Genomic DNA, 13,197 nt, shown 5'->3' with positions numbered 1-13,197 from the left:
GTGAAACTCCATTATTTCCAGGAACTGCTGGCAACCTACTGCTGTCTGCTCTTCTCAGTACTGCCTGTATTTTCCTTGTTCAGCCTTAAAAGCCAAACTTGGTTTGCAAAAATGTCTGGGTTTCTTGATGCCAGAACTGAATAAAGAGTAGAACGGGACAGAATTAGATGGTTTTATTATACTGAAAAACCATTAACTCACATTAAAGTCTGTAAAACAACAAGAGCATAAAACTAGAAATAGATGCTCAGCCTTAAATCCCATTACTCAGAAATTTTCCTAGGCATTACCAATCTTTTTGGTAATGTCTTTTTAAGATTCACCTTAAATCTTTTTAAGCTCCACCACCCTCATCTGATCCTTACAATCAAAACAATGTAGGATATTTGTTAAAGTTATAACTACTTGGATTTTCATCATTCAGTAAAATCAAAATAATCTGTAAAGGAAAGCAGCCTGAATTGTCCAATATAGATGATATCTGCCACAATTTTATCTTCAACAGGCAGAGGTAGAACAGGCAGGCATTCTCAGTTGCCTGGGAAGAGAATACACAACAGGAAATACAGCCAAGGAAGCTGGAAGATGTGACAAGGATTCTGGATTATTCAAATCTTTCATCAGTCAGGATGATCTAAAAGTTGTAATGGAAAACTCCCCACCTAAAGGTTATCTGCAGGACCACACAGTGATCTCAGCCACCCACAGCAGGATCTTCACAGAAAGAAAGGGAATTATTCCAAATTTACATTGGCAGGACCAAGATCAGAATCTGACCAGATCCAAACAAAAACCAAACAATGCCACAGGCTGTAAGAACAATCATCAGTCCATGGGGTGTAAAAGCAATGGAGACCGCTGAAATTCCGATGCACTTCAGTGACTGAAAATATTCCAGCCCTATTGTTCTTCCTCTCCAAAACATCTTGGACCTCATTCTGTGTTCCTGAGCCCTCCTGACTGACAGCTCTAGAAAGATAACTGACAAACTCACGATGGCCTGAGCTTCTTCAGCTGAGTATTCCCTTGCATTCCATTTGGGAAAGCCAAAATGTATGGAGCGCTGTCTGAGGCTGCGTCCTGGGAAGGGGAAACCGACCATCCACGATGTCAGCCGAGTTCATTCCTAAATGCAAACCACATTGGGCTGTCGAGCACAATAATAAAAACCTGCTGACCTAGTTTCCTGCAGAACAAAATCCTCTGTCTCCCCTCCTCCTGTGCCAAATCTAAATCAGATCTCAAAATTAACCCTTTGACTACCAAGGAAAACTCTAGTAACGATCCTCAACACTCATACAGCGTCTCAAACCATGAGAATAGCACGAAAACAGCAACTGGTCCATCCCCACAGCTCTGCAAAAAGGGAGGGTTATTGCAGAATGAAAGTAAGACACAGAGAAAGTCAGAGACCTTAGCAGAGTTCAGCAGAGAACTTAAAATTTCTCTTCCTTCCAAAGGATTTTGAAGCTCTGGGCTCCAACTGCTTTGCTTGGTAACATTTCTCCTATGCAAATATAAAACCTTCATTCATGATGTGGCAAAAAAACAACAGCACAGCTTGGCTTTTTTAAAAACTGCATCAAACCACTCAAGAAAGGATCATTGTTCTTCCCAAATTTTCCAATGTCAACTTGCAAGTCCATTTCTGGAAGATGAGAGCTGATTGTGTTTGCTCCAAGTGTCTGGCGAAAGTGTTCACTTGTAATGGCTTCACTTCCTCAGTGATGCAATGTTTCATTTGAAGGGATGCCTGGGGGAGCTTCAGAATGGACCCAGAATGCAAAAATAACAGGGCATGTCACAACAAACTCAGCCAAGAAAATACAAATGGGAATTCTTTGGCTGTAGGATGCTTCCAAAGGCAGCTCTGGATCATGCTTCTGCTGCAGAGCAGAACCCACTGCAATCAGGTAGGAGCACTTGGGGAGCCTCAGATTCCAGACTGCTGAGAGCACCTTTGCTGGCTCACACTGACACTGTCAATTGGAGAAGTTTTCAGTCATGTGTCAAAGAGGGTTTTATTAACAGAAGAGTGGAGATTAACAACTGCTATAGAGCTTTACAAATGGGTTTTTTAGAATGAGGCAACCGATGTGCAACCTGCAAGTGGAATTGCTGACTGCAGCCAGAACTTGCAGTTGCTGTAAGAAAGACCCTGCACTGAATAATTTAATCACTTGTTGCTCCTGTATGAACTGAGAGAGCTTTGCCTACATCCAGACAGTACCCAGGACCTGGAATGACTCCAGAGTTTCCTACAACAGCGTTTGAGAAAAGAAGGAAACAGGAAAGTGACAACTACAAGGCATGTCAGTAATGCCACTTCACCTGAGAAGATGTTCCTGTCTGTGTCACTTTGTCAGTCTGCAGGGAAGCAAGCTGTTAAGGCTTACAGAGCAAAGACAGCACTTAATACACTGTACCCTCCAGGGAGTTTGAAGTGAAGAACAAAAAACCTGGATGAGGGAACACTGCAAAGGTTGTTGTAACTATATCTGTTCTCTGGATGCTGCACCTTCACAGGTAAAACTCCACAAAAGCTTCTGCTCCACCTTGGAAATGAGGAAGACAAAAGTTTGAGTTCCCATAGACTTACCACTAACATTGGTCAGGCTTAGAAACGTGATGATGGAAAAAGAACATCTTATTCATCATATCTGGTCCCTGAGGGGTTAGGAGTTGTATATGCTTTTTTTTATTGACACAAACAAGCTTTAACTTCTATTGTCTTGAAGAGGAAGAGAAGGCTGAACTCAGTTCTGGCTCACACATCATCTGCAATTCCAGCCAAATCCCAGCCACACAACTTTTATTACTGGGAGGATGTCAGAGGCAAAAGACACAGCTGGATACTCAGATCCCAGACTGAGCTTTGCTGGCAGGGAGACAAACCAGCTTTTGATTTGTATGTAAACAGAGCCAATCTGAACTGGAAGGTCATTAAGAGAAAACACATTTTACACAACACCCATTGTACAGTTCCCTTTCCAACTTTCCCCATACCAACTTTTTTTTTTTTAAACAAGACTTTGTCTTCTCCTGTTGACTGTTTCAGTGATGATTCCTGGGTGTGCTGAAGTCAATGGCCAACCCCCACTGGAACTGATGTAACTGAAATTCTTTAGATTGGATCCCAAAGAGGAGTTTGCCAAACAGAGAATGCAAATCCCCTCCTCTGCTTTCCAGTAGAGTAATTACCTGCAAAAAATGCAAGTCCACTGCAGATGCAAAGGGTGATGCTTCCAAAGCATGTCACAGCCTCAGATCTCACAGCTTTACTTTAACTGAGGCACTCACATTTTCTACTGTAGCTACACTTAAAATAAGATTATGAGAATCCACAAAGAAACCACACAGTTATGATCAAGGCGTTAACGCCCGATCCATTATTGTGAGAAGGCTGTTAAGAGCATTCCCAGCAGAAATAGGAATATATTCTCCCTGAGTAAGCTTGGAGGAATGCAGAGATTCAAAAGCTTAAGCAGAATTCCTGCTAGATTTTTTTCTGTTTGCTCCTCCTTTTTGATTAACTTGCTGTGATTATTTGATATAATTGTTACTCTTTAAGGGTAAGAGCGAAGCATTTCTCTGAAAGAAGACTTGGGTCTGCCTATAATTAACAGCTGCAGGTTCAAATGAGGGACTAACAGAGATGTTGCTGGGCTATCAAAGCAGGGAACCCTCAGGAGCAAAGGGAAAACGCCTGTCATTCTCCATTAGTTCCTCAGGGTCAGTGATGGCAAAATACACTGAATTGTTCCATGTGTAACCACCAAAATAAAGAGGCTGTTGTAGTTTGCTGTGTTTAAAAGGGTACTCCTGGGTATAACTGCTGAAAATAGCTTTAATCTAAAAACTGTATCTTTCTATAGCTTCCTGAAACCATGAAGAAAGTCCACTCAAAATGTTTTAACAGGAAACCAGCAAACCCAAAGACACTTCCTTCTGCTTGGACACAAGTGTACTAGTGACAGAATGGCTCCCAGCCAGGAAATCTCTGTCCCCAGGAGACAGCAAGCTGGGACAAGAACCATCTGCAAATCCAGGATGGCTCCTTGGAGCTTTCTTTGCTCTGAAGACGATGCCTGTCTTTAATGTAGATGGAGGACTTTCAAAAATTATTCATGAAAGAATAGCAAAAGGCAGTTCTGAATGAACTAAGAAAGAACAAAAGAAAAAAAATACTTGTAATGGATTTTCCTGTTCTCCTGCATGCCCCTGTCTTCAGCCCCAGACTCCTGAAATGCAGCCACTATGCACAGCTTTATTTCTTTTCTTACCATAAGCTTAGCAATGTTGATGGTTTTTAAGTCAAATCAAACTTTCATCAGCTTCAGGGGATGGCTGGAATCCCTATTCTCATCTTTCATGTTTTGAGATCAGTATTTCATAGTTTTTATCCTGCTAAAATCATCTTGAGCATTAAAAGTATAAATCTCAATGCAGAGTATTTTGATTTGATTTCCATAAACCATTTTTTCCTCTAGCTGTACTCCTTCATTTCCCCCTGCATTTATTCTGAGCCCTTGGCTTCTATGGCCAGGCTCTTTCCCTCAATCAGTGCCTGCTGTGACTTCACGGATGTGCTGTGAGAGGTCTCTGTTGACATCTGAGGGAGAATCCTTGAGTGTTTTCAAAGGTACCATTGCTCATTGCCCTGCAGAGGGAATCCAGGGGACGTGGCCCTCTGGCACTGAAAGATCTTTTTCCCTTTCACCACAGACCCTTCCCCTTGGTGGACAGCAAGGAAGTTCATTTTGCTGGAAAGCTGAGGAAGGACCTGGCTCATGGCAGCCCCAGGGAAGCAAAAGGGCAGATTTCCTTACTGACAAAAATATCTAACTTAGGACAAAACAGCTAAACCTAACTTAGTGCAATACAAGGCTTTGTTTCAGAAAGCAGCTTTCCTGGAGGGCTGTGAGACAGCTCAATCCCCAGAAGAATTTCCTCTTAAATTATTGCATAGAGCAACACTTATAAAAGCAGATGCCTGAAGGCAGACTTTGATATAATCCTTTTTATAAAATGTTTGAGGTCCTAAAATGTCAGCAGGAGCTGCCATGTGGGAAAGCATTTTGAAAAAATTATCTATTTAGAAATGTAAATAAAAATAGGTGGCCAAATATTTTATTGTCTTCTCAGAAGGAAAACAATTTACATTTCCAGAATTATACTAAACAGAAATGAAATTTGGCTACAGATTGATAAATATCAAGATCCCCACCTGACTGACAAAGTGCCTTCTTGTCATGGTGCAGCTTGTTAGTGTTCAGGATGATTTTGAGTGTGTTTGGCTGATTCAAGGGATGTAGGTTTGATTTCCCTGCAATACACACTGAGCATGTGATCAATTTACATGTAAGATTTCTGGTCCCACAAATGTTGTTCTTAATTAAAGAAAATTCTGCAAAAAAATAAAGGCCTTTACAGCATTGCTGGGATAAGGAAGATTAAGAAAATCCCATCACTCACTCCTGAAATATGCAGCTCTTCCAGAATAAAGCATGGCAGCAATTTTAATCAGCACATAGATCAGCTTTTTAGAATTAGCAATAAAATAAAATGTCAAACTGTGATACCACAGGGAACTTAGGAAGACAAAATGTAACTCATTACCACAATTACTTCAGCAGAATTAAAACTATTAAATACTGATCCCAAAATATGAAATATGAGAACAGGAAAGAAGAAATATTAGGGAATAATATCACCTTTGTAATAGAAACACATAATAAGTAAGATAAATATGTTTTTTAAGAATCCCACAGCTCTGTGCACTCAGCACCCACATTCCCATCAATAAACCCAAGGACAGCAAATCCAAACTGGATCAATGGGATGTACTTAATGACTGTGTTTCTGAATTCTAATAAAAAGGCTCAGACTTCCAGTGATATATTTCATTCTCTGAAGGGCCTGAGTGTTTTTGTATCTTTGTGATCATCACAACCAGACACACACACTATTTACTTAAGGATATATATTTCCCATGACCTTACAGACTTATTTCTCTGCCATGGAGAGGTCATGGAAGGAAGTTTGTTAGAAGTTAAATATGAGGAAGTGCAATAAAGCCTATTTATCTTATAGGAGGAAAAAAGGAGTCAAACAGCACAGAATTATTACATAAAAGTGTAAAAAAAAAAAGGTTTTGAGCCTCTCTGCAGCCTCATAAAAATAGCCTGTGATTGTGCATGGGCAGATGTCCTCTCTCCTGTGCAGTGTGTGATCAGAGCCCTTTTGGACTACAGTGAAATAATAATAACAAAAAAGCAAAGGGAGTGCAATTTCCATGGAAACTTGGAAAGAGATGTAACATTGTTTGCCGTAAGCGTTGGACTGTGAATGGAAAATTTTCCAGTTTACACAGATCTCAGCTATTATTTTCTTTGCAGTGCAAACTTGGGCCAAATATTTTCTGTCATATTAAAGATGCAAATAGTCAGTTTTACTTTCTGTCCAGAACAACTGTGCACAAAAGCTTCAGAATCTGCAGTAAAACATCTTTCCATGAACCCAAAACACACATTAGAAAAAAAGAATAATTTGGGCTTTCTTTTATCTGCTTCTCCTCAGAAAGTGAAAGCAGCTCAGAAATCATCTCCTGTTTATGTGCAATGTTTCAGAATAATAGATAGCCAGAGCATTGGCAGATGTGCCCACTGTAAATGGGAGCTTAACTTACAAGAAAATCTACTGTTGAAGCACATAAATGATAAAATATACCAGAAGTCCAGAGTTTACATTAACATTTATATAATTAATGAAGTGACTTCTATCTTACAGGAGTTTCAGAACTCGCTCTCTTGCTACTCCTCCTTTACCCAGCAGCAGGAATAATTGTGACAGGCCAGAAACTAACTTTGAACAATACAAGCCCAAGTTCTGAGCTGGGCTGCTCCGAGTGTTAAGCCTTGTGTGGGAATGGTAACAAACATGGATTGTGAAACTTTTCTCCCCTAAAACCCAGCTGGTTGGTGTAGTGTGGGAGCTATGGTAATGACATGGCAGCTCAGGGGACACCTCTGCAAATCTGGTGCCTGATCTGTACTAGTCACAAGTTGGAAGAGTCCAGAGCTCAAATCTAAACTACTCTGGAACACGTCTGCATGCCCAGACATTCCTGCCCTTCCCACTCCTGGACATGTCCCATACAGCAAAGAACTTTTCTGCAGAGATTTGTGGGCACATCAGATCTCTAGGGCTGAAGTGTGGGTACAGTTTGGGGCCATATTTGTGCACATTTGAGTTGTCTTTAACTGAGATAATAAACAAAATGGCAACATCAAACACAGCTCCTGAAGGATCAGGGCAAAGCAGTTGTGTGATAGAGACTGAACTGGTCCTGCTGGGAATCCTGGATATACTTGAGAGAGTCATTGTTTAAGGCAAGGCACTGCTTAATAAGCCTTTGGTGTTTAGCTCAGATTTCATCATAGGCTGACTGAAGCTTTCTCTTCACAAGTTCACACACAATTCCAAATGTCATGTTGATTTTATACCTGCCTGCCCAGTGAGATGACAGAGCAAGTCAATCACCTGGATTTGCAAATCTATTTCCCCTTTTACATCTTGAAAATACTACTCACTCACTTGTAGATCACACAAAGAAAGAGGAAGCAGCATGACTCAGCTCCACACTACAATGGCTGGAGCAGATCCAGATCTTGCAATCCTTTGGGCTTTCCTTACCAAAACACAAAGCTGCAGCTTGGCTAATGTAAAGCATGTAGTGTTTGTGTAAGCAATGGTAGATGGGCAGCAGGCCAGCAGCTCTCCCAGAGCAATGTGCTCCTTCTTTACACTGATGGCAAATTATCTTCTGAAGAGTTCAGCAAGGAACTAAAGAGCCAAAGGGCTCTGATCTTAAACAGTGCCTACAGAAGACAAAATGCTAAGGAGGAACAGCCTCCTGAGCTGTATTCTGTAGGCATGAATGTACATTGAAATCTAGTGGTAAATAATGTTTCACTTTAGCAAGTTCCACATAATGCCATACCAGCAAATATTTTTGTATAATCTGTAAGTTACATAAGTCTTAAGAGACACAGGAAAACTACTGACCTTAGGGAATCCAAGAACTTTGAGTCCTATTGATTTGTTGAAACCACTGGGAAACCATATCTAAAAATTAGCTACACTAAAAATTCAGTGTGGTCTAGAAATTAATCCTGATCCTCTACCAGTTTGCTAACACCTGATCCACAGATGTCTCTCATAAAGAGCATCCCACATGGTGAGTTATGGCACAGTAAATAATGCACTGTAAACACACAACTTTGCTGTGTAAACAAGCTCAGAGCAAAATTCATCAAGAACTTCATTTACTCCCCAAATGCACAACAAAGTTGAAGGATTTGATGGTTATCTCATAGCAATCTCACTCAGTGATAAAGACCTCAAATCTAAACCTGTTTCTTGGAACAGTGATGTACATTCCAGCCCACCTCTGGGCAATGGGATGGATCTGTCATTTCAGGCACTGCCTTCACAGGGGGACATCACAGATCAGTACAGAAATGTGTGCAATAGTAATAAGGTAAGAAAGAGGCATCATCCAAGAGGTTTCTCTGAAATGGCCCTCACCTTCCTACCACAGCAAACCAAAGATTTACTTGCAAAAAGCAGTTCTCTGGGCTCTGTGTGTGTGGGGTGACTGAGCAGTATCAAAACTTGCATCACTCACTAACCAACCTCACACTGCTTTAGAGGATAAAAGGCCAAGTGGCTTCTGGGCTCTGTTAACTTCAAAAGATGGTTCATTGAGCAGACTTTATGCTTCGCAAAGCTTAGCAGCTTTTTCCTTATTCCTCCCCAGAATGTTCTGGGCATTGTCATATGCTTGTACTACAAAACTTGCAGTTATCCAAAGCCAGTTCATGCGAAGTGAACGGAAACATCTCTTTTCATTCCAGAGGAAAAACAACTCCTATGCTGTTTTCCTCAGCAAGCTGAAAACTTGGAGAGAAACCCAAAGCTAAAAAAAGCAAAGAACTCAAAAAGATTCATATTCTGGACTGTGGTTTCTGTTGCCTTAGCTCAAGGGAAAATATGTTCATGGGAAAAGGGCCTGCCTGGAGCCAGATTTTTTTTTCAACTCTAACTCTTCTAGCTGGAGTGGCTTTAAATCAATATGTTGCTATTATTTCTTCATAAACAGAAATATTCTTTATGGGCTGTGTGATAGCTGTTTACAAGTGAAACAACCACTTGTATCATGTTTCCTAGCAATCAGTGTCTCATTCAGATCTTATACACAGACAGTGATTGGGCAATTTGAGAGGCCTTTACAACACTAGTTCCAAGTTTCACTGATGCAAAGTGTTAAATCACCCTCCCAGAAGAGAGTTCCTGCACAGAGAAGTGTCAGCTCTGTCACCTACCTCTGCAGCTACACACAGCGAAAGAAAACAACACCACACCTTAGAAAAACAAATCCTGCATGGCTCAGTTTTCAAGAATCTTACTGTCATGTTATTGTGGACTGCCTTTAGTACTGCAATTCACTTTTGTCTTTAGCCAGTACTAAAGCAGATTATAAATATAATAGAATTCCACACTAACCCTGCAAAGTGCAAAGACCACCTACAGACAAACTGGCCCCAGGCAATTCAGAGAATTCGTAGCTGTCTGTCTAACACTGCAACAAGTTGTTATACAATAAAATGTGATCATGCTGCCCAGACACACAGCACCAGATCCCAGTAAGTGTGGTTATTATTATTCTAAATGCTGTATGAACAGAGCTTCACCTAGGAATTGGGATCCCCATAATGCAAAACAATTGTCTTTTGCATTAATTCGATTTATGAGAAGAATTAACAAAAATATCTAATACTGTTTTTCTTGAGATTCCTCAAGGCTTTTTAGAACAACACAGTCGGCTCTCCTGAAAGTTAAAGTGAACTTCACCCCCATCTAAAACTGCAATGGAATTGTGTTGGAACTGAAAACCAGTTACCTGTGATCAATGACTGTGACATCAGAAGCAGGAATCCCCAGGACACAACAACTCTGTTCCAGCTCTTTCTTACGAATCTCTCCTTGATTGTAATAATTTCCTGAAAATAGCAAACACAGCAACACCATCTAACTTAGTTTGGGTTCAGATCAAGGGGTCCAAACAGTCCAGTATCCTCTTCCTCGTTCCATTCAGAGAGGAAATTCAAGCAAAACTGATATGGCAAGATTGCAAAAACTTACAGAACCAAAAGACAGAAAAGGTAATCAAGATAAAGGCAGTTGGGAAAAGTTCTAACAGAGATCAACAACTAACAGGGAAATGGATTCATTATCTTAAAACATTGCCTCCCTCTTCACTGAATTATTTTCTTCTCATCTTGCCCTAACATTCCCTTATTTTTTCTTGGCATCAGCCATGCAAAGTCCCTGCCAGAGCTGTGATGCCCCTTCCAGAATGTTGCTCTATGCAGGGCAATACTTGCAACTCAATTTTAACTTTGAAGCAATAAAATGAAAAAAATACAGTTGAGTATTAATGTGTGATTCAAGTCCGTAGTCAGCTGTCTTGAATTACACTAGAACTTTTTTATTGTTGTGGGTGTGAGTCATCTAAGTCTAGAATTTCTCTGGAGCAGTGTTGCAATCTGAGCCATCACTAGCAAGCTTTGTAAAATTTTCGAAGAGGGAAAGAGTAACTAGAAAAAAAAAAGCCTCTTCCCACAGCCTGTGAGTGAATGACTCTGGGAGATTGACAGCGACTGACTGTGGGACGAACCTTGGATTGCATGTTCCAGCTCCAGCAGAATTAACTGAAGTGTGCACCTTGTCTGGAATGACTGAATGAGTACAAGAGGGCTCATTTCAGACTAATTTTTACACAGTGTTGTAAGGTAACAGCTTTTGCTGCAATGCAGTGTCACAGCTGACTGCAGGTGATGCTTTATCCAAACAGTACCACTGCTCTCAAAATACCAGCCTTCTGCTGAAGTCAAGGGAACAGTTCCACAGCTGCAGAAATGTGTCAGGACATCAGGAATATGTAAATGCTTACAAGAAAAAATGGGCAGCTACTGAGAGCAAAACCAGCTGAATAGCTGATGCTGCTGGACCTCATCCATGAGCACTCACAATAGAGTCAGCTACTACAGAGAGCAGAGCACATTTAGACTGAGTTATTAATTCAATCTAAGATTATTCAGTGTGTCAAAGACTGATTTCTTTTTCCCAGTGCTGTAATTCTAACTCATTTCTAAGTCAAATTGATTGATAACTGAAAACTGCAAGTAGAATGGTTTTTAAGTAATGATTTTGTCTCAGTGTTAACAATTTGCAGTGTCTTTGATCAACTCACTTGTCATCATCAATCACTCAAACAATGAGAGGATGAACCATCTGAATCACCCACAAGACTAGTAAGAGGCTTTTAAAATAAAAATCTCTTAGCTCATAAAGGTGCTCTCCCCTACATGGGCTGCTCATTTCCTTACAAGTGAGAGAGTACCTAGAAGGAAACATCAAACACACTGAATGTGTCATGTCACTGAATCAGGAGTAAAGAGAAAAGAAAATTCAACAAAATAAACAGAAACACAACACTTCTTTGGACAATTATCTACCAGCAGCAGTGTATTAGTCCCCAAAACTGAAATGTCAGAGCTGCACTTCAGTAATCTCCCCCTAGCTGTGAAAAAGCCAAAGGGGATGCACAGACCTCTCTCCCTCAGCAGAGACAATGAAAGCTCTGCACTGAATCTTGAATGGGAAGTGTGCAGAGCCATCAGTGAACCACCACACCGTGGGACTTCGGCAATAGTTTAATCCCTGTCTCCTCACCTAGACGGTCTGACAGGACAGAAAGCTTTGGAAATGACAGTGAACTGGCAGTGAACTGGCTGGAGCTCCAAAGGCACAAAGGGCTCTTTCCCAAAGGCAAGCAACTCTCAGTGTAAGAATTCTGGTACAGCTATATGGTCTGAAAGATCAATTCAAAAGAGGTTGTTTCTTATGCACAAAAAACCTGAACAATGGAATAACTGATCAGGTGTCAGATGGTTCTGTAGAACAATCTGTAGCTTTAGCAGATCATGAGAACAACACGAAAGTGTCATGTGCTGTGAGAAGTTCTTGTTCTGGGCAAACAGTGGAGCCTGTAAGAATCTTTCCACTCTATTCAGCCCGAGCAAGGCCTCAGCAGGAGTGCTGCTTCCAGTTTGTGATCACTGCCCTTCAAAAAATGACACGAACCAAAGGAAGAGTCCAAAGGAGAGTGCTGAGAATGATTAGAGGTTTAGAAAACATGATCTGTGAGGGAAGATCGCTAGTAACCAGGTTGTTTAGTCTGGAGAAGACAGAAGAGGCAGATAACAGTCCTAAAATATGTAAGAGGCCGTTACAAAGGGATACTCTGATTTCCGTGTTCCTGTCAGGCACGAAAAAAATAAACAAACAAGCTTAAATTACACCAGTGACTCAGGAAAAAGTGATTTGAGGGAGAGCTAAAGCAGCACTGACACAGACCCCACAGGCTGAGGCACCTCCCCGGACATTCTGGAGAACAAACATTCGTCTGCAGCAAATGAAGACACATCAATGCTGCCACCAGATCAACTGATGGACAGCACGGCCTCGCATTCCCTTCCGGGCTATTGTTCCATGATCGGATTGTAATGCAGCCGCTATTTTTAGATGTGTTACAGTGAATGTATCGCGACATTAAACCTGGATCATCCAAACAAGTCTTCTGCAAGACGACATTTTTACAAGGAGATGCCAAAAGGCTGTGCTAAACAGCACCTTTTACAGCCCACTGAAAACTGCCACACAGTCTGAAAGCGCCTCAGCGTTGCAACTTTCAATTTGAACACATTCATTTCTGTTCCGTCACGACATGCTCTTGTAAAGGAGAGGGGAGGCGAGGGACGGGGAAGGGCGGGCGACGGCCGCACCGTGCCTCAGTTTCCCCACAGCCGGGGACCTTCCACCCCGCGTCACAGCGCGAGGCCACACGCGCGGGGAGCCACCGCGGCGGCCTCCCCGTGCCCCGGCGGTGTGTGGGTGTGTGGGTGGTCCCCGCTCACCTGCGGAGCAGCAGAGCACGGCGGGGGCGGCCCCGGCGCTGCGCAGGCCGAGCAGGGCGGGGGCGAAGAACATCGCCTCGTCATCGGGGTGCGCCGTCACCACCAGCGCGCGCCCGCCCCGCGCGCCCACGCGGGTCCCGGCGCGCGCGCGCCC

At 42.0% G+C, this 13,197-nt stretch overlaps 1 protein-coding gene across 1 annotated transcript in view; it reads right to left on the bottom strand.

Moving 5' to 3' along the window:
* Positions 1–13,188, bottom strand: part of PIGL (phosphatidylinositol glycan anchor biosynthesis class L) — a gene marked incomplete at its 5' end in the record, with an annotated part of 52,679 nt that extends 39,491 nt beyond the window's left edge. The window contains 2 exons of the mRNA XM_042026593.1: positions 9,965–10,064; positions 13,044–13,188. Of these exons, the coding sequence (XP_041882527.1) occupies positions 9,965–10,064; positions 13,044–13,188 (245 nt within the window). The remainder of the gene's footprint in view (positions 1–9,964; positions 10,065–13,043) is intronic.
* Between the last annotated feature and the right edge of the window lie 9 nt (positions 13,189–13,197).

The sequence above is a fragment of the Corvus kubaryi genome, unplaced genomic scaffold (genome assembly GCF_017639235.1).
Source record: "Corvus kubaryi isolate FWS band 111438036 unplaced genomic scaffold, C.kubaryi_AGA036_p1.0 37284, whole genome shotgun sequence".
Taxonomy (NCBI): domain Eukaryota; kingdom Metazoa; phylum Chordata; class Aves; order Passeriformes; family Corvidae; genus Corvus; species Corvus kubaryi.
This window is presented reverse-complemented; position numbering and strand designations above follow the sequence as displayed.